We start from the raw sequence: 22,520 nt of genomic DNA, 5'->3' as shown, positions 1-22,520 counted from the left end.
CTTTGCTTTGCGACTCGATGCCTAGCTAAGTCAGGCCATACTGTGCTTTCAAGAATTTTTGTGTCTTTGAATCTGCTTTACTGAAATAAATCTCCCTGTTTGACAGACATGATGTTATATAAATATAGGGCAGCATTTAGTTTTTTAGAAAGGACAACTGTCAGCTGATTTACAGTAACTACAACAAAACTAATGCAAACACTTTTTGGATTGTTCCTAACAAATGTTTCTTTTTGTAAATAAAACCATTTTCTTTCTGATATAGCCTCTGTACATCAGATCAACCATAGGAACCTAAAAAATCCAAAAGATCTTAACTGCAACTGTATGCAAACTGATTTACCCCTTGATATATAACATTTTATTTCACTTGTGTTACAGTTCGGCTTTTAACTGCAACAAAAAAGGTGAGCACAGAAAAACTATGTAGCACATTTTTTTCTACAATACAGTTCCAAGGAAAAACCTTTAGCAAAATGAAAGAGAAAACATTCCAACGCCAACAATCTTCACCAGTAGCCACAAAATGAAAGGTGAACTTGAATCTCATGATTGTGTAGTAGTTCATGCAGGACACCTGCCGCAAGTACCCATTCAAGGAATGAACACAAACCAGAACTCCAGCACACGCACATTAAACTGACTTGAATTTTTAAGAAGCACACCCACAACTAAACAATGAAACATGGCCAAACCGCGAGATTTGTTGGAATTTTTTTTTTCAATTTGCCATGTACATGATTTAAATAAATAAGAGTTTCACACATAAGTCAAATTAATTGTAGAGTGACCAAAACCACTTTAAAAACTGCTTACAGACTAGGCCTACTTTGAACAGACTGAGACCTGCTAAGATCTGTGAAGGAGTTTAGGGTACAACAATAAAAAGCTGTTTTTGTAAACCTCATTCATGATTGATTTATGAATTGAGGTGGAGTGTTGTCACCAGGAGTGGTACAGTACCAACTTAACAAAAGTGTTGTCCTCACACAAAATACTTTCATTTTACTACTTAATTTACTACTGATGAAAGCAATCTGTACATCAGTCTGTATCCCAGCAGATTCTCATCTACTTCACAACTCCATCTAAACATCTACTCTTCTTCAGTCAGCAACATGGGCATCTTTATTTTCTACTGTCTTTGCTTTTTGTTTGTGAAAGGTAAGCTTTTTTTATAATTTTCTCTTTCAGTTAATAGATCAGAGCTGTTTATGCAACACTTCAGTTCAAATTAATCACATCTAAAAATGTTTGTGGTAAGTTATTTGTGTTTAAAAATGTAAAAAAAAATGAATTAAATTTGATCTCACATAGGTCTGTGTAGATAGATAAATGTGCATTCTGTCATAAAGTAGGACAGTCAGGCTTCACCACACAAAAATATATCTATTTAGCTTCCTTGCATTTGAATCAAGTTTTCATAACATGAAAAAAACATCTTAACTCTACTCACAAACATGAATGACTAAAGTAAACCCAAAAAACTTGTGCAAAACTCATACCTGTCAACCTTCCCGTTTCCTCTTGATTTTCCTGTATTTTACTATTCTATCCCGCTATCATCCCGTTTAAATAATTCCCCCTATTTCTCCTGTATTTTTAATATTTCTATAAAAAATCTCACTGGGTGTATTTGGCACAAAATTTTCAATTCAGGTGCGACTACTTAATTGTTTCGGGGTAAATTAGACAGCATTTGGGAAACTAACTTTACAAATAGCTGACACTGAACCTACATTTACTATACGACACGAAAAATATGATGAAACACTCTGAGATTAATAGCAGTGATATATCACCAGTGTGCCCTGGTAGTGCAGATATTCACCCTTGTCTAATCTATCTATAATCAACAAATAAACACAACTGTATTTTGATGCGTTAACAGTTGTTCTTTAGAATAATCTAAAACATATAAAATAAAATGACACCAAATCGCCCTTAATGAAAAAAAACAATACATTTCTATCTGAAAATTAATCTTTTGAGAATCCAGGGGTTGGCCATCTTAAAATAGACATTTCAAGTGGCTGAGAGTGTTTTCTTGTCAAGCAATCCTTAGAGACTGCTCATACCAATTTGCATGCTTATGTCACTAACAAACAAATATCCCACTGAGCAAAGCGTCTTAAAAAGACGTCATTTCGACGTCCCATGAGGAGCCAGAATGAAAGTTTTTATGACGTCTTTTTATGACCTGTTCTGAACATCCAAGATTGATGTCAAGGGGACCTCCACGCAAAGTAAACTATTTAAAATGTGGCCATTTTAGACATTATATGTGTATATATAATCTTTATATATGAATAAATGTTAAAAAATATTGCTTATAGATAATTCCCAAATATACAAGTTCCACCTTAACTGTCTGCGTCTGCAATCTTGCTCTCTCTCTCTCTCTCTCTCTCTCTCTCTCTCTCTCTCTCTCTCTCTCTCTCTCTCTCTCTCTCTCTCTCTCTCTCTCTCTCTCTCTCTCTTCTCTCTCTCTCTCTCTCTCTCTCTCTCTCTCTCTCTATCATTCAATAATTGAAGTGAAGTGACGTGAACTTCACTCTCCCTCCCACACTTGCTCTCGCTGGATAATTGTTACATGTACATTCTCTAAAGCAATGTCATCGCCATTACAAAAAGTTGTTTTAACAAAGCATTGTTTTGAAGTAGGACCATACTGGCTAGACTAACCAAATTCACTCTATTTTTTGTCATTTCTACCTGCTCGTTTTTGAGAATTTACAAGATTCTGATGTTTTATTGAACATGTTTTGTCACCATCATGGTGATCAGTGTTTCCTTTAGTTGGGTAGTTTGACTCTTTGTTTTTATATTGTAATGTGTGTGCTTCATGATGGTGTTTTTAAAACACATTATTATTGCACCAAGTGTGTGTTACCAATGCAACTTACTTGTGGCTCCACATTAATTACATTGATGGTCAGAAGTGATGATATAATATAACTGAACTAACAACACAGATAAAACGTCATAAATTTCGTTTAAAAGTAAACTACGGTCTAATTTTTGTTTGGAGCTGCAATAATCATACTTCGGGGCATACTGCTGCCTACTGTAACTGAAAATGAAACCTCATGGCTGTAATCAAAAATGTAAAGTCTAGAATTTTTTTGACACAGATGCAGATATCAAGAATCAGCTCATGAATCACAACAATGGTGAGTTTTCTACACGTTGCAATGCATTGCACCAACGTATTATAAAACTCATGAGTCCAGAGAGTGTCACCACTGTTGTGATTCATGGGCTGATTCTTGATGTCTGCATATGTGACAATGAAATCTGGACTTTTAATTGTATATAAGCGCTTCCCAGTGGTGGTATGAACCTAAATAATAAGTTGGATGTGAAACCTCAAATCAACAGAGAAATTGAGACAATACTACAAGGTTTACAAAATTAATTTACAGACTTTACATATGTGGTATTACTCTTGGTATACTTTCAATGAAGTTGTAAGATCCACATGTGAGTTTTGTTTATAACAAATTTTCTTTGCAACAAATAACACATGCTTTAGCAAACATTCATATGAAGAGTCAAACTACCCAACTAAAGGAATCACTGATCGTCATTATGGTGACGAAACATTTTCAATAAAACGTCAGCATATACATCTCTGTTAATTAAAAAGAGAGAGAGAGAGAGAGAGAGAGAGAGAGAGAGAGAGAGAGAGAGAGAGAGTGAGAGCATTTAAGGTGGAACTTTATCTATAAGCAGTGCTATGTTTTGAACACTAATCTTTGAATAAAGATTACATTATTTTATCAGTTTAACAAAAAATTTCTACAAAAATACACGTGATGTTTATGTTTTTTGACTCAGAACTCATAGACCACATTTGTATAAAATGTTTTTGAATTGATTTCCCGAACCCCTTTTGGACGTCTACCTGACGTCCAAGAGGGGTCATAGTCAGACGTCCAGATACTGTACCAGATCTGCACGTTGTATAGACGTACAGATAAGGGCCTGGACCAACCAACCTAATATAGACATGATCTGCACGTCGAGCGGACGTCTCATGTTTGGTGGGATATTGCTTAACTACTCCATTTAGGTGGTGGTAATCTTGAAAAATGGCCGCCATCTTGAAATGTCAAGTAGCTGTAGGTGGCTTGTAAAGTGACCCACAAAGACTGCTCATGCCAATTTTCATGCTCGTATGACCAAATAAACCACTATATCACTTAACTGCTCCACCAAAGTGTTGTCCATCTTGAAAAATTGCCGCCATCTTGAAATTTCAAGTGGCCTGGACAATTTTCTTGTCAAGTGATCCATGGAGATTGCTCATGCCAATTTTTATGCTTGTATCATAAACTGAAAGATTCTGCCAAACATAAGCATGTAGCCGCTCCACTATAAGTACAAACTGTGTATAAGTAAAAACAGTCACAAGGCCAAAACACTGCCTGTTTTAAATAAGGGAATACTATAAAGTAAGAATGAACGTGTGTAGAAATAATCTCTCGAATGCACGTCTGTTCAACTAACAGACTGCAGACATCACGCATTTAACAATAAAGTGTTGTGTGTGTGTAAGTTGATCTTTTATTAAATAAAGAGTTTGTGTCTGCAGGTGTGTTTGGTGCTCATGTTACAGTGTCAATGATGAAGGAAGATTCTGTTACTCTACTTATTAATCCCAATAAAACAAGGGGAGCTGAAAATCTACTGTGGAAGTTTGAAGACAAGATCATTGCAACTATTGATTTAAAAGTGAAACCTAGCCAAGCAGAATACCCTGATGAGAGATTCACAAACAGACTTTATCTGAACCCTAACACTGGAGATCTCACCATCAACGACATCGAAATTGAAGACACTGGAGAATATCAGCTGGAGATCAAGACCAGCAGTGCACCAGACTACAAGCCCTTAAAGACATTCAGTGTTACTGTCAATGGTAAGTTATTCAAGTATTTTAATTTCATCATTTTCTGGATTCAATGTTTGTGAACAATTTATATAGTCTGAAATAATCACAGGATCTTTATGATTCATAATTTTTGAGGTTTGTTGAATGATTTTAAATTTAGACTTCAAAAATGTTTAAAATTGAACTCAATTCATTATACACATTTTATAACAGACATGTGACCCTGGACAACCAAACAATAAATAATTTTCATTGAATGTATTGTATGTTAGTATAGGACAATATTTGGCAAAGATACAAAGATTTCAAAATCTGGAACTTGAACCTGTAAAAAGTCACAATTTTAAAGTTCAAATGAAGTCCATAGCAACGCATCTTACTAATGAAAAGGTTTGGAAAAGGTTTGTTTTAGTGCTCTCTACTGGCTTAACACTGTCATGCCTTTGTAGACCGAAAGCTTTCACATAAAAACCAAACTTGAATGGGAAATCTACAAAGAGCGGTAAGGAAAGAGTGACAGTTTGTACGTGAGTTTCTGGCCAAATTTCTCATGATTTTGCTGCATCAACTCACAAAAAGAATGTTTTGATATATTTACAGTTGGAAAATATGCCATTTGATATGAAAGTGATATACATGTTTTGTTACAGTAATAAAAACCTGGATTTCCACAATTACTTTAAAACCGATGATTAGTCTGTGGTTCATTGACAAATACAAATACAAACTCCCCATTATTAATCAGCATTCGTTGGCACTTTTGCTTCAGTCAGTGTCAGGGTTGCCAGATCTGCATAACAAAATCAGCCCAATGGCCATTCAAAATTAGTCCAAAAGCATCCCAATGACTATTCACAGCCCAAATACCAACAACTAATGAACCATATCCTTCAATCTCTAACCTGCAGAAAAACATTAACCTGCATAAACAGTTTAAAAGAAGCCCAGTTCAAAACTCCACCAAAGGCAGAGGACCTGGCAACACGGCCTAGTTTTTAACCAAGCTAGTTGCGCGTTGAGAAGAAGCACCCGATAACGGTCAGCACAAAGAAAAACTTGATGAACTGAAAGCCAGATTGGTGCTAAAGGGGATGTACTCAGACATATGTAGGGTTAGGTTGTACGTAGTGTTGTGTTGGGAATATGAATGTCAGAAGTCCTGTCATCTATCATCCATGAGTTTTCCGATTATCTGTTTTAATACGGAGTTTATTTTATATTTTTCTATGACTGAATTAATAAAAAATAAATCAAAGTATTTTTTTTTTTGAGAAATTCTGGGATCATTCGAATGCTGCTTGTAATGTATCGTGTTGGTCTTAAATTTCGCTCATAATGGTCTTTAAAAGTCTTAAATTTAGTTTAATTTGTGTGTATTTGTGTGTGTTTGTCTCTGTAACAGAAGTGGAGTCAGAATTAGTGATGAAGGGAGAAACTCTCACTCTGAACGCTAAAGCCCAAATACAGGCAGATGATGTGATCGAGTGGAAGTTTAGAAACACTCCAATAGCTAAAATGGACAGAAAAGGACATCCCCACCCAGATGATGCTCTTGATAAGAGATTCAGAGGCAGACTGCATGTGGATTTGTTTGGTTCTCTCACTATTACACATATCAAAATTGAAGACTCTGGACATTATGATGTATACATCAATAACAGCAAACGCATCATTCAGAAGAGATTCAGAGTTACTGTTATTGGTGAGTATCTTGTTTGTCATATCAGTGTCTCTAGTGGTCTATATGAACTATATGATAAGAAATCAACACAGATATGATTGAATTCAGTGATTGCTGAGATATTATCCAGTAAAGATCTGAATAACTAAAGTAGAAACTATTGTAGAACTGATATTTATACTGCAGAACATCACATTTCTGCTTGTACAAAAACTGAACTTGATCACTGAAGACACTCGCAAATAATTTTAAACATATTCAGGACAAAATATGAGGTACTTTAAAATTTCAATATAATATTTGAAAGGGACATTTCACAAGACTTAAAATAAATATTTGGTGTCCCTAGAGCACATATGTGAAGTGTTTTAGTTCAAAAATACCCCTCAGATAATTTATTATAACATGTTCAAACTGACACTTTGTAGGTGTGAGCAAAAATGTGTAGTTTTTGGGTGTGTTGTTTAAATGCAAATGAGCTGATGAAATGCAAACACTGATCACCATAATGGCAGTTTGTTGAAATTGAATCTCATTGTGCTGTCAATTATTCTCTCTCTCTCTCTCTCTCTCTCTCTCTCTCTCTCTCTCTCTCTCTCTCTCTCTCTCTCTCTCTCTCTCTCTCTCTCTCTCTCTCACTGTGGTGGTTGGATAGTGCAGATTAAGGAATGGTATTATTATAATAAGATCCCCTTATGACATCACAAGGGGAGCCAAATTTGTATATCCTTTTTTACTTTTTACTTTACAACACAGATGAAAAACATAAGGCTCAGAATAGGCAAATTCATAAACAGATGCTTATGCTGGTTACACACACAAAAGATTTCAAAATGTGATAGACCACAAACATGAGGATAAAAATCCTAGATTTAACAGTTTTGCACCTATAGTGTGTGGTGTGCCATGATGTGTCAAAGACAGCACACCACATACAAACAGATTTTTAACCAGAGTCTCGACTGTGACCACAGGAAATCTCACAAAATATATGAAAAGGATATAGCTTGGCTTGTCGGAAGGGGGGAAATCTGCAGAAACAGTTGCTGCAAGAAGCCCGATTAAGAACTCAGCCAAAAGGTAGAGGACCTGGCAAGGCTGTCTAACTTTTAAACAAGCAGGTTGTGCATTGAGAAGAAAATAAGCACTTGATAAACGTGCAGCACAAAGAAAAATCTGCTGAACTACCTTAAAATTAAGATTGAACTCAGGGTACAACCTAGGGTTAGGATAAATGTTTTAATACTGATTTTATTTGATATTTTTATTTAACTGATTCAATAAAAATAATATTTTTTGGGGATTATTTGAATGCTTCTAGTAGGGGTGGGATGGTACACAGAAGTCACGGTACGGTGCGTACCTCGATTCAGACGTCACGGTTCAGTACAATTTCGGTACAATGGAGGGAAAAGCTAAACAAAACTGCAGAAGGCAAATATTTTTTGTCATGGAGTCATGCCTGCACCTCGTCATTAATTGTATATGGCAGGACAATTTATCTCTTACTTCTCAGCATGAGAAATACAAGGTGTGGCGTGTGAGCGTGTGAACTGATGCGTGTGTCTCACGGTGAATGCGTGAGACTTGAGAGCCCTGATTTGATGTATTTTCACTCAGATAAGTTACCCAACAACTGCTGAACAACGCTGACACACAGTCCTCGGCTTTACCACCACTCACCTGGACTACTGTAACTGACTGGAAAACCGAAGTTTTCCCAAACTTGCAATCTTAAAGAGGCCGCTCTAACGCTGTCGCTGCTCACTCACATGACTGCCGACCTGACAAAAGAGTAGCTGTCCCTAAAGAACCTGAGTATCTAACAGTAATTCCACGTTAATTATTTTGCATGCAAGTTTTTTTTCATACAGTGTATTCTGCGTTTAAATTCGTGCACCAAACCATGACTCCCATACCAATTCGGTTCGATACGAATACATGTAGCGTTCCACCCTTAGCTTAGTAATATGTCATCTTTGTCTTAAATTTCAATCAAAATTGTCTTAAAGGGCACCTATTTCATTGCTAAAACAACGTTATTTTGTGTTTTTGGTATAAAACAATGTGATTTGTACATTTTGCATATCGTAACATGTACTAATACACACTTACACACAAAAGAAAATTTAAAATCTTGAATCGGAATATTGGTGATCTTTAAAAAAGGTCTTACATTAAGCTTGAAACCTGCAATAACCCTATACCAAAGTTTAATCTCTGTGGATTTTGTTTTGTTTTCTGTGTGTTTTCCTCTGTAACAGATGAAGTGAAGTCAGAATCATGGATGGAGGGAGGATCTGTCATTCTGAACACTGAAGCCCAAATACAGGCAGATGATGTGATCGAGTGGAAGTTTAAAAACACTCCCATAGCTAAAATGGACAGAAAAGGACATCCCCACCCAGATGATGCTCTTGATAAGAGATTCAGAGGCAGACTGCATGTGGATTTGTTTGGTTCTCTCATCATTAAACACATCAAAATTGAGGACTCTGGACATTATGATGTATACATCACTAACAGCAAACACATAATTCAAAAGAGATTCGATGTTACTGTTACTGGTGAGTATCTTGTTTGTCATATCAGTGTCTCTAGTGGTCTATATGAACTATATGATAAGAAATTAACACAGATATGATTGAATTCAGTGATTGCTGAGATATTATCCAGTAAAGATCTGAATAACTAAAGTAGAAACAATTGTAGAACTGATATTTATACTGCAGAACATCACATTTCTACTTGTACAAAAACTGAACTTGATCACTGAAGTCACTCACAAATAATTTGAGACATATTCAGGACAAAATATGAGGTACTTTAAATTTTTTATGTAATATTTGAAGGAGACGATTTACAAGACTTTTAAGATGTAAAATAAATATTTGGTGTCCCCAGAGAACATATGTGCAGTGTTTTAGTTCAAAAATACCCCTCAGATAATTTATTATAACATGTTCAAATTGACAATTTGTAGGTGTAAGCAAAAATGTGCTGTTTTTAGGTGCATCCTTTAAAATGCAAATTAGTCATTGCAACCATTGATCACCATAATGGTGGTTTGTTAAAATTGAATCTCAATTGTGTTATTTTTCAATTATTCAATCTCTCTCTCTCTCTCTCTCTCTCTCTCTCTCTCTCTCTTCTCTCTCTCTCTCTCTCTAGTGCAGATTAAGAAATGGTATTATTATAATAAGATCCTCTTCTGATATCACAAGGGGAGCCAAATTTCAATGAGCTATTTTTCACATGCTTGCAGAGAATGGTTAACCAAAGTTTTTGGAAAAAAACATGGAAAAAGTCTGATTTTCAAGATATGGCCCCTTGAATATTATTTATAAAGCTGTAACATTGTGTTACAAAACTGCAAAGAGAGACTGATTGAGGATCCAAATGCATTTTTTATGTAAATGTAATTCACATCTATAAATCCAAAATAATCTAGGCAGACAAACTAAACAAAGGCAAAGCTACAGACATAGAATAGGACCAGGAACACAGGTCCTATAACAAGATTTCTCATCTGGATAAAAAGCTGTACAATTGCGGCCTATGCAGGCATAAGTTAAAATACATAATGTGGGTTTATATTACATTATAAATAAAAGAATAAAAAAATTTGGTATTCAACCATGTGTTTGCTTGGATTTGATGGTTTATTTGAACCAATAATTATTTTTATATTAAAGGCAGTTGCTTGCATGGGTCTATTTTATTACCAACAATATTAGATTCTGTGATAATCAGCATTAAAAAAAATAATTGTTGACAGCCCAAGATTACATAAAACATTTCAAAATTTTGTGATATATGTCATCATTGAGGATTTCTTAATTTTTTTTTAATTCTCATATTGTTCTTGTAAACCCAGTCTCATGTCTTCTCTTGTGGAGTACGTATATTGTCACACCACTACTATTTAAGATAACCTGTCAGGCAGGTAGATGATACATTTTGGTAGCCCAACTGGAAGACACAATAGTCCTGGGACATCTGACCTTCGATTTTGTGGTGTCTGATTATTTCGGTGCGATTCACTGGAAGATTTTTATTTATAACAGAAAGCAGTTTTACAGCTCAGAACAAACCAGACACTCACTGATGCTTGAGGAGACAACACAAAAGAACAAAGACTGTGTAAACTTTTAAACAAGATAATTTGTTTAAATGTGGTTATTTAATCATGAACTCATTTTTAATAGCATATAAAGATGTGCCCAATTAAAAACATGCCATTTTTGTGTTTCTAACTTTTTATAATAAAAATTGCAGATATTGTGAGGTAATGTAACATTGATGTATGTATTAGAGATGTTCTGAGTTATTTCTGATGTATTTCAAAGTAAATTCTGAAAACATTAAATTAAAATCTGTATGATGTTTACACAGACTAACATTCATATCAGGTTTTTATTTAGATCAGAAGAGTCAGTTAGACTAATTCATGTCTTTCTTTTATCATTACAGAATTCAGTCCGTGGTCACACCAGGTGAAGATTGGTCCAGGATTATTTTTAGTATTGATCATGTTGGTGATAGCACTGGTTTAGCCTGCTGCATAAGATGTTACAGGATTTTTCTAGCTTTAAATAAGGTGGAGGTTTTGCTAAAAATCTTTGCACCCTTGGTAAATATAAACAAAGAAAGCTGTGAAAATAAATCTACGTTTCTCCTTTTCAGCTTTAATTAAAAGGGAACATTTCACAAGACTTTTTAAAAGATGTAAAATAAATCTTTAGTGTCCCCAGAGTGCTATATATAGATAATAGATAGAGAAATTTTACTTATAAACATTTCTAGGGGTGCCAGTAACTGTGTCTGGTGTGTAGTAGATTAAAAAAATGTATTTGATAATGCAACCCCCCCCCACACACACCCACACTTTCAATTGTTTAACTTCAATAAAACATTTAATTCTATTTAAATTAAAGCTCAAAAAGAAAAGCATTGATTTATTTTCACAGCTTTCTCTTCTCATATTTAGCAAGGGTTCTGATATTTTTGGCCATGATTGTACATATAAGATATTGGGTTAACATATGTCAGTACTCTTTTTGTCAAGTTATACCGGCTTCCTAAAGTAGCCAGCATTAAATTTAAAGCTCTGCCCCTGGCCTTTAAAACCATGACTGGGTCAGCTCTTCTGCCCTTCTACCCTTGGACTTGATGAGACTTATTGTAGTGCACTTATGTATCGCTGTTTTATGTTGTTCTAATTGCTTCTATTGTTACCACATTTGTAAGTCACTTTGTACAAAAGCATCTGCTAAATGACTAAATATAAATTCAAAACAGGGAATCAGGGTTTTTAAATGTGTTTAATAAAGTTGTCAGAGGCTCGGTGGCAATAACATTGATGTTAAGAGACTGGTTGGCTTTTTTATTTTTAATAAACACAATCAGACTTCAAATTTCTTTAAAGTTGTTTGGAGAAAACATGTAAGTATCATAAACTTTTGTTAAACACAGCATATTTTTTATTTATCCAGAGGTTTATGAAAAAAATTAATTGCTTTTAGGGTAAGCCCAGATAGGATGCAAACCATTGAACAATGTTAAAAACAGTTGATTTGTCAATGTTACCTGCATTGAATCAATATCAGCTTTGCACCCTCCATTAATATTGAAAAAATATTGAGATTTAAACAAACCACCATTATTGTGATCAGTGTTTGCTTTAGTTGGGTCCTTGACTCTTGTTATCACTAAGTTAAATCTTTCTTTTCTTTTTTTTTTGTGTTTGTACGTGTTTATGTAGAAACACATCTGCATTGGTAAAGAACGATGTGTTTCAAAGTTAAGTTGAAAGTGATTGCTTTTTGTGAAGATGTCAAGATTATATAAAATTAAGCTGCTTCACATGATTATGTTGATCCATTTTTGACAATTATAAATGTTTTGGTTTGTAAATACACTGTGACAAGACAAACAGGAAAATTGCTAACACATTCAGACATCATTACTCATCTTACAAATCTCAATAATGGTGACAATCATCAAACAAATTCATATAAAACAATCAACTGCAATGCATGCTGGGAGTTATAAATTAGTTTAGTACTACAATGATACCCAGCATGCATTGCAACATGAAGCTTTCATTTGTTGATCGTCACCATTGATGAGATTTGTAGACCGATTCATGATGTCAGAGATAGATTCAGTAGTTCAACTTTTTAAATGTGTTTCTATAATTCTCAAAATTACAGACATGACACTGTTTCCAACTAGTACTATAAAATCCATGTTTTGCATAACTTTAACAGTATTTCATTAATATTATTTAGATATATCTACAAGAATTAAACTACTAGATAACATCAGATCTTTGTTGTGTTTTCTTTGCAATAGCAGATACATTTAAAACACTGCTTTAGCAGCCAAAGAAAACTTACCTTTAAAACACAAGAGTAAAGGGCCCAACTAAAGCAAACACTGATCACGATAATGGTGATTTGTTGAAATTTCAATATTTTTTCAAAATTAAAGGGGACATATTATGAAAATCTGACTTTTTCCATGTTTAAGTGCTATAATTGTGTCCCCAGTGCTTCTATCAACCTAGAAAATGTTAAAAAGATCAACCCAATAACTTAGTTTTGGTAAACCATTTTCTGCAAGCATGTGAAAAATAGGTCATTGTAATTTGGCCCTTATTGTGATGTCAGAATAAGGTAATACCGCCCCCTTTATCTGCACTATCCAACCACAGCACAACCATTTAGTATGGAGAGAAAGAGAGAGATAAAATAATTCACAGCACAATTGAGTTTCAATTGCAACAAACCACCATCATTGTGATCAGTGGTTGCACTTCATCCGCTCATTTGCATTTTAAATGACACACCCAAAACGGCACACTTTTGCTCAGACCTATTTTAGACTTAGTTTTCATCTTTAAAAAAATCTCATAATATGTCCCCTTTAATGGAGGGTGCAAACGTGATATTGATTCAATGGTATTAACATTGACAAATCAACGATTTTTTTACATTGTTTCAATGGTTGCATGCTATCTGGGAAGGAAACCAGTGTCCCACTAACTACCAGGTTGGCCTACAAAAATACTACAATTTGCTTTATTTGCACTAAGCAGATTATCACACAAGTGCTTTAACAACTCATATTGTATACAATATGTATTGTGGACATTATCATCACCCTCAAGAAAATTAACATATGGTTTTACTATAGTAAAAGTGTAGTACCCATGTTTTTGCCAGCTTGATTACCATAGATTTTATTAAAAAGTAAAGCAGTGAGATCATATGGTAAACATCCACAGTTTACTTTCATGTTTTGTTGCAGGGATCTTCATAGGGGTAGTGAATTATGCTATTAATGAACTAGAAATATGAGAATTGATATTTTAATATTTTTATGGTTACAGTAAGTAACTTAAAGCTAAAACAGTTCATTAATAGTTTATCCAAAACGGCCCAACACACTCTGGGCCCTATTTTAACGATCTGAAACGCAAATGCGAAGCGCAACGCGCAAGTGAGTTTGTGGGCGGATCTTGGGCGCTGTTGCTATTTTCCCGGCGTGAGAAATAACTCTTGCGCCGGGCGCAAATCAATAAGGGGTTGGTCTGAAGTAGGTTCATTATTCATAGGTGTGGTTTGGGGGTAACGTCAAATAAACCAATCAGAACGCTATCCAACATTCCCTTTAAACGCAAGGGCGCAAGTTCCGTGGAGGGTTGCTATTATTATGACGGATTTACCAGGCGCACGCCAGGAGCGGTTCACAGCCGAGGAGACAGACGTCCTTGTACGGGGGAATCCCAAGCTTGCCAGCATAAATCGGGCACGCCGTGTAACGGGAGGTGGATCTGCCTCAGGACCTGACGCCAGCAGAGGACATCGCTGCGTCCACCCTCACCGCTGAAAGGGTTTGGGGGCTTTGAAATCGGACCCAAGAAAAGCAAGGTCCAACCCCAAAGTAGACTAACAAATCAAGTTCATATACATTAAGGTTTCTTATGAAAACATTTAAATTATTATTTACATAAAATAAACGTAATACAGCCACACAACAAACTTATGAAAATATTTTAATCGTTATTTGCATGAGAATTTTTTAACGCAGCCACACAATAAATAAAAACTATCACCACAATGCTCACCACTATGATTCCCCTTATCTCGTGTATTAATATTTTTTTAGTGTAACAATTTATGATTTGCAAAAATAACTGTTGCATCTGTGTAGATTAGATAAGCAAAGTGTATGCGCGTTGTGCACGTTATACATTATGGTCAAGCATGCGCCCTTAAAATAGCATAATGAACAACGCGCAACGCGCCACTGACTTTAAACTTTTTTTTTCTGGTCAGTGGCGCAATTGTTTTTTTAAACTGCAAAATAGCATCAGGGATGGTTTGCGCTGGAACACGCCTCTTTTTTTTGCGCTGAACCGCCCAGGGAGCGCAAGTTCATTCCCTAGTTTGTCGACGTGCGTCTGTGGAGGGAAAAACCCGCTGTGCGCCGTTGCAAAATACGAATGATACATGCATCACTGACAAAGTCAATTGCGCTGGGTGCAAGATAGGGCCCTCTGTGTCTCTGGTATTCAAATGCCCACAAGTGACAACCATAAGTTGACAATTTTATGAAACAAAGTTGTTTGCAGAATTTAATGCCAGGAGCATCTGTAAATAAACAAGACATTTTCACCTAGATCAGTCAAATGTCCTAAGACAGACAGGGTTTAGATTAATCCAAACAAACCTTACAAAAAACAATACTGTTGTGCATCTACATTGTGAAACTGTAAGTTTAAACTGTAATGTTCTTAAAGTAAAACTTACACATCAATAAAATGACACATTATATTGAAACATAAAATAAACGTGCTTAATCTTCACAATCTGCACAGGAAAATCCCCAGTGTTAAATTAACTCTACCAGTGTTAAATCAACACTATTTGGTGTTTATATAATCCACACCAAGATCGGTGTTAAAAAAGACTGGTGTTAAAAATATAACTCTGAATCAGTGTTAAAGTTAATGAGATAATGATGTGATGATTAAGACATTAATGGTGAACACCTGCTGGTCATTCAAATCAATTACATTTTGGACATTTTCCTGGCTCTAAATTTTTATTTTGATGACTTGTTTTCTGGAGAAAATACTAAAATAATAAAGAAAGACCAATGATTAAATGCAATAGATGAATACTGTTGGGTGTATGCCTCCAAAAGCTGCAATCTTTCACGTTTGCCTCTCTATCAGCATCTCTGTTTGAAAAATAAAATGATAACTTGCAGAGTTATTTTCTAAATGGATAAGTTTAACTTCTAAACAGCTGTCAGAACAAAATACAAGTGCTCAACTATTCCAGCATCCACACGCGTGATTTAGTAGACAAATCCTCTTTCTGACGTGATGTCTCACAAGTCAAATCACAAAATGTATCACATTAAATTTTAAGTTTGTGTTTGTTATGAGTTCATTTGAAGTCACCATTATTGTGATTAGTGTTTCCTTTAGTAAGGCATTTGTCCCTTGACTTTAACTGATCTAACTCTCCTTGTTTAGCAATAGCAAAAATGTTTTAGTAAGACCACTTGTTCATTGCTTCATGTAGAAGGAAACCCTTCCAGACCTTCTCAGATTGTATATTTTTATTATATTCTACTCTACAAATCATTGAAACATTTGATCACAAATTAATTATGAAGAAACAGGCATATAAAAAAGCTCTATGCAAATGACATTGTATTGAATAAGACTCCGTCATGCTTCAGTGTATTTTGTTGTTGTTGTTTTTTTGCTTAAGAGAGACTTCATGATTTCTGATACAAATCTCAACGATGGTAACAGTTAATGGTAAGAAAGTTGCAAAATTTTTGTCATGTTGCAATGCATGCTGGGATTTATGAATGAGTTTTCTACAATCCTGGTACCCAGCATGCGTTGCGGCATGACGTTTTGTTGTTGATTGTCACCATGATTGTGTTTTATAGGCTGATTGTTGATGTCTCAGTGTGTCTGACTGAAACCACAGATTAGATTTGGGTTTACAATATTTAACTCTTCAGGGTATGTGGACTTTTACAGCACTGTTGGATTTCATGGGAGCTTCACAGGGTTGGCGGAACATAAATTAAACACTTATATTCAGTTATTACTTTTTTATGATATCATTGAATCCCAAGACTTATACTTTCATAATAATTAACATAGTAACAGTTACAGACTTCATTTCTCTCATCTTCCTCTGCTTTAACAGATGTGTTTTATAAACACACTGCCACAATGAGCAGAAGTAAACTAACACTAAACTTCAAGACCCAAGTACCCAACTAAAGGAAACACTAATCGGCACAATGGTGACTAACTTTATTAACCAGATTTACAGCAGTTCTTTAGAAGTTAAACCTATCATCCATGTAACTCTGCAAGCAAGTTGTAATTTTAGTTTTCAAACAGAGATGATGATAGTGTTCATTTAACTATGGTGATTTCATCTATTGCATTTAATATTTTGGATTTCTTCCTCATTTTAGTATTACTTTCTCCAGAAAAAGAGTCAACAAAATAAAAATTTTTAGACAGGAACAATTCCAAAATTGAGTTGATTTGACACGGAATGACCAGCAGGTGTTCACTATTAATGACTCATTCACTTCATTATCTTATTAACTTTAACACTGATTTAGGTTTTTTTTTAACACCAATCTTGGTGTGGATTATATAAACACCGAGCAGTGTTAATTTAACACTGGGGATTTTGCTGTGTGATTTAACAGTAATGACATATTGAGTTTTATTATTAATTATTTAAGAAACGCATATAGAAACAAAGATAACTTACCAATAGATAAAGTTTATCAATTTGTTTTCCCACTCACTTTAAAATGTAAGATTCGTAAACAAATCAACAAAACAAACAAAAAAATCATGGCTTGACTGACAAATATAAATCTCTTGACGTTTCCTTTAAAGATTCGATTTGTAAGATATTTGCAGTAAAAAAAAAAAACCACTAGGCCAGTGTTATATATTTTGTTCAGCTGATTACTATCAATATCTGTAATGTTTCAACTACTTGTAAATCGTGAGAAAATTTGTCATATCAGTTTTTAATAAGGATCAGTTTTGGTCTTTGATGCTTCTGTACACTTTCATTGAGACGTATAGGGCAGAACACATAGTGTGCACTTTAAAGTGTGCCATGTGTTATGTCATGTGTGTTGTGTACTACTTGTTGTCATGTGATCTTTCTCTCCAATAAAAGGCTGTAGTGAATTGTTTTGTGGGAAGGAAAGGAAATGAACACAACAACATTGCCCATACCTGCGTATAGAAAATACCTTTGTACTTTCACTTTGGTTTAACCCAACCCAGTCTGGTTATTAGCAGCCGTCTGTACGTCAGTATTATTGAGCTGTGGTGAGATCTTCATCCTCAGCACATTAACCTCATTAAACAGCTCCCCTTTTTACGGTTTTAATGAACTCGACTGAAGCAGCATCATGAACAAATGCTTAATGTTACTCTTTCTGTCTTCGCTGATGGTAAATGGTGAGTTTCCTTTTTTATGGCTCATTACTTTCTTTGATGGCCCACAAATGTTTATTTGATACAATCATTTATAATCTGTTTGCATAAATAATTTATGTTTTTAAACAAACTAATGCGTACAACATGATAAGCTGAAGTCTTTAAATAGATTATGTACAGAGCCAGTCAAGCAGGTTTATTCGGTTCTTTCCGGACTCACGTGTTTGCTATGAAGTTTGTCGTGTTTTATATTTGACAAATGGTCTTGCACACACACTTCTACACTATAAAGGTTGTTCATTTTCTTTTAATTGACAAAAAGATATAGTTAGAATAAAGTCCAGTTTGAATGCTAAATGTTTTGCTAACTTCGAATTCACGTGTGAGATGTTATAGTCTTGAGAGCAGTCATTATTAAAGTAGTACTTTAAAATGTTAAAATCAAAGTAGTAGAGATAAGCTTTAGCTTAGCTTTGTACATTTACATTTACGCATTTGGCAAACATCTTTATCCAAAGCAATTTATCAGTCCAGATGTTTTTCTGGAATCTATTATCTTTTCATTGAAATCAACACAATGCTCTACTAATTACGCAACAGAAACACAAAACAGCACATCACAAAATAATTTACAGACAACAATGATTTTACAGTAGTTCATTAAGCCTGTTAAGCCGGGCTCGCCCTAGAGGACTTTTTAAAATCGCATTAAGTCAGGTTACGCATAAGGAGAATCTTGACAGACTTGCTTAAACTCATATTAAAAGAAACCCAATTTACATCAAATACTGACGTCAGAAACATTAATAAAAAGCGTTGATTTGATGTACAATGAGAATCAAATATATTGATTACATTAAACCAATTTCAGTCTGAGATTAACTTCCTATTTTTACACAATCTCCGCTGTAAGAAATTGCTGTCCAAACTGAATTTAAAATGATGTTATAACATTTTGATCTAGTCTGGAATGTAAATGTAAACAAATATATGTTGTGACATTAACTACATTATAATATTACTGTAATATTAACATTTTTAGCTTGTGCGCTAGTCAATTCCTGCACTTACTAGGGCCAGTTCATTTAAAACTGAGCTGATTGAAAAGTTGTGATACGGACACGTAACATGCAGTCATGTTGTTTGTACACTCACTCTCTGCTGTCTAGCAGACCTGTACAACATAAAGTTTGTCATTAACCTCCATCTCTCACTGACTTTTGTGAAAGTGTGGACATATATTTATTTAAATATGGGCCATCGGGAGGCTTAAGATTCAATCTGTAAATGTCTCACACTATTATCAGAGCTGATAATTGGAACCCATCAAAGTCGTTTTCCAATTTTCTGTCTCAGGATTCTCAGTAGTCCTGTATAAGAATCCTGTAGTGTGACCACGACTTTAGTTTTATTTATGTGCGTTTATGAAGTTTGTTTTGTGAATCTGTGATTACAGCTGTGTATGATAATACAGATGAAGTGAAGTCAGTGATGGAGGGTGAATCTGTTACTCTACGCACTTATATTGTCAAACAGAGAGATGAGAAGATTGCGTGGAATTATGGACCTGACAACACTTTTATTGCCAGATTTACTGGAAAGACCAATCACAGCATGTTATCTGATGATGAAAGGTTTAGAGGCAGAGTAAGGCTGGATAATAAGACTGGAGATCTCATCATCACAAACATCACAACTCAACACTCTGGAGATTATAAACTAAAGATTACCAGAAACAATGAATTCTCAAATAAGAAATTCAGTGTTACTGTCTATGGTGAGTTTTTCAGATTAAAACACTGTCTCTTGTGCACAAGATTTAGAGTCAGTGTACCAGGTTTGGTAACACAAGATCACATTTGTTTATACATTAATTGTATTTTGTTTAACTAATTATTAGAAGTGAGATCTATAATTTCCTGTTAAGTATTTATTGAAAAGAACAGAATGATTCAAAAACTTTAGTTTGTGGTGAATTGGTTCTTTAAACATCTGTGTCTTTAATTAAAGTATGATATATAATCCAGAAATATTGTCCTTTACTTTTTCCAGCTCGTCTGCCTATTCCTGACATCTCCAGATATTCAACACAATGTTCTTCTTTATTTTCATCATCATCATCAAACTGTTCATTATTGTGTTCAGTGTTGAATGTGAGAGATGTGAGTCTGTCCTGGTATAAAGGAAACAGTTTATTGTCCATCATCAGTGTCCCTGGCCTTAAAACAAGCGCATCTCTTCATCTGGAGGTGGATTATCAAGATAACAACACATACAGCTGTGTACTCAACAATACCAACACAAACCAAACTCAACACCTCAACATCAATGCAGTCTGTCAGACGTGTTTAGGTACGAGTGCTGTGATTATTCCTTGATTTATTGATCTGTGGTGTAATACAGTTTTGGGAGTGCGTGTGAAGTGACCTCTGTTATTAGTTTTGATTATTAGCATTGTAAGGAAAATCATTAAAAACAAATCTCTGTAGCAAGAAACATCTTATAAAGATGCGTGCACTTATAAAGAATCAACCAAGCTCTGAATTCCTGCATAAAAGTTGATCCTGTTATGAATGAATAATTAAGGAATATTGATATCTGATTATTCTGTTTCAGTTTATTTTTTAGATTCTACTTTTGGGACGTTCATTATGATTCAAGTTGTATTTGCTGGTGTGATCATCGCTGCTCTCTACAAACACAAAAGAGATAAGAGTAAAGGTACCTTTTACCTCAAGCTTACAGTAAATAGCTAACAATAACACAATCTACAGTTTTGACATTGCTGCTATTGAGAAAGAAAGCATATTATGATGTCATTATATTTTTCAGAAAGTCCCATGACACCAACACAAGACCCAGATAGCATGCAACCATTGAAACAATGTTAAAAATCATTGATTTGTCAATATTAATACCATTGAATCAATATCACGTTTGCACCCTCCATTAATATTGAAAAAATATTGAAATTTCAACAAATCACCATTATCGTGATCAGTGTTTGCTTTAGTTGGGCCCTTTACTCTTGTGTTTTAATGGTAAGTTTTCTTTGGCTGCTGAAGCAGTGTTTTAAAATACATCTGCTATTGCAAAGAAAACAAAGATCTAATGTTATCAAGTAGTTTTAAATTCTTGTAGATATACCTAAATAATATTAATGAAATACTGTTAAAGTTATGCAAAAAAATTATTTTACAGTTCTAGTTGGAAACAGTGTCAGGTCTGTTATTTTGAGGATTACAAAAACACATTTAAAAAGTTAAACTACTGAATCTATCTCTGATATCATGAATAGGTCTATGAATCTCATCAATGGTGACGATTAACAAAAGAAAGCTTCATGCCGCAATGCATGCTGGGTATCATCGTAGTACTAAACTAATTTATAACTCCCAGCATGCATTGCAGTTGATTGTTTTATATGAATTTGTTTGATGATTGTCACCATTATTGAGATTTGTAGGATGAGGAATGATGTCTGAATGTGTTAGCAATTTCTCTGTATGTCTTGTCACAGTGTATTTACAAACCAAAACAATTATAAATGTCAAAAATGGATCAACATAATCATGTAAAGCAGCTTAATTTTATATAATCTTGACTTCTTCACAAAAAGCAATCAGTTTCAACTTAACTTTGAAACCCATCTTTCTTTTCCGATGCAGATGTGTTTCTACATAAACACAAACAAACACACAAAAAAAGAAAAGAAAGATTTAACTTCGTGAATAACAAGAGTCAAGGACCCAACTAAAGCAAACACTGATCACAATAATGGTGATTTGTTGAAATCTCAATATTTTTTCAATATTAATGGAGGGTGCAAACCTGATATTGATTCAATGAAGTTAACATTGACAAATCAACTGTTTTTAACATTGTTTCAATGGTTTGCATGCTATCTGGGGAACCTCTGATGAGGAAAAAGATGGAATTGGAACAAATGGGTGAAGAAAAGTATGGTGTAAGTGCGGTGTGACACCTTTTGAGCATGTAAGGAGCCATCCATCGGCATGATGAAGGAATCCAATGGTGTTGGTGAACATATCTCATGTGCTCAGCCTTTCCTTGGCACTTCTGACAGAATTGGCTCCGTTTCTTAGTCCATATCATATAATAAAAAATTTAATCTGATCGTGGTCATTATTTTACTCATAACCTGAAAATAGTTACTATAATTTACATTATTTTACACAAAATGCTTCGTCAAAAGACCTAAATATGGAGGTACTAAGGTAATACTGAATCCAGCTGGGTTCAACAGCATTTTCATCAAACCTACATGAGGTATTTTCCATTTAACTTAAGGTATTCTCCAAATACACTAGAAACCAATGACCCATCTAAGTTAAAATTGTGGCACATACAAATTAAAACTGGTATTACTCCTTTCATGTATTCAGTAGAGGCCTAAAGGA

The 22,520-nt window shown here is 34.6% G+C and overlaps 2 protein-coding genes across 2 annotated transcripts; both read left to right on the top strand.

The window, feature by feature from the left end:
• Window positions 1-795: 795 nt before the first annotated feature.
• On the top strand, window positions 796-11,999 carry LOC135721098 (contactin-3-like). Its single transcript, XM_065243243.2, has 5 exons — window positions 796-1,164; window positions 4,598-4,924; window positions 6,300-6,599; window positions 8,843-9,145; window positions 11,052-11,999. Exons 1-5 carry the CDS (start codon window positions 1,119-1,121, stop codon window positions 11,132-11,134), a joined length of 1,059 nt encoding a protein of 352 aa, XP_065099315.1. The 5' UTR covers window positions 796-1,118; the 3' UTR covers window positions 11,135-11,999.
• A 5,945-nt stretch (window positions 12,000-17,944) lies between these two features.
• On the top strand, window positions 17,945-21,042 carry LOC135721099 (sodium channel regulatory subunit beta-1-like). Its single transcript, XM_065243244.1, has 5 exons — window positions 17,945-18,120; window positions 19,556-19,876; window positions 20,152-20,451; window positions 20,716-20,820; window positions 20,932-21,042. Exons 1-5 carry the CDS (start codon window positions 18,072-18,074, stop codon window positions 20,988-20,990), a joined length of 834 nt encoding a protein of 277 aa, XP_065099316.1. The 5' UTR covers window positions 17,945-18,071; the 3' UTR covers window positions 20,991-21,042.
• Window positions 21,043-22,520: the final 1,478 nt, after the last annotated feature.

The sequence above is a fragment of the Paramisgurnus dabryanus genome, chromosome 24 (assembly GCF_030506205.2).
Source record: "Paramisgurnus dabryanus chromosome 24, PD_genome_1.1, whole genome shotgun sequence".
Lineage (NCBI taxonomy): Eukaryota > Metazoa > Chordata > Actinopteri > Cypriniformes > Cobitidae > Paramisgurnus > Paramisgurnus dabryanus.
This window is presented reverse-complemented; position numbering and strand designations above follow the sequence as displayed.

Excerpts from the sequence above, each read along its gene's own strand:
- LOC135721099 (XM_065243244.1), top strand. The coding sequence starts at position 18,072 with ATGAACAAATGCTTAATGTTACTCTTTCTGTCTTCGCTGATGGTAAAT. Across the intron at positions 18,121-19,555 it reads GTCTTCGCTGATGGTAAATG|CTGTGTATGATAATACAGAT; the intron begins GTGAGTTTCCTT and ends CTGTGATTACAG. Across the intron at positions 19,877-20,151 it reads ATTCAGTGTTACTGTCTATG|CTCGTCTGCCTATTCCTGAC; the intron begins GTGAGTTTTTCA and ends TACTTTTTCCAG.
- LOC135721098 (XM_065243243.2), top strand. The coding sequence starts at position 1,119 with ATGGGCATCTTTATTTTCTACTGTCTTTGCTTTTTGTTTGTGAAAG. Across the intron at positions 4,925-6,299 it reads ATTCAGTGTTACTGTCAATG|AAGTGGAGTCAGAATTAGTG; the intron begins GTAAGTTATTCA and ends TCTCTGTAACAG. Across the intron at positions 9,146-11,051 it reads ATTCGATGTTACTGTTACTG|AATTCAGTCCGTGGTCACAC; the intron begins GTGAGTATCTTG and ends TTATCATTACAG.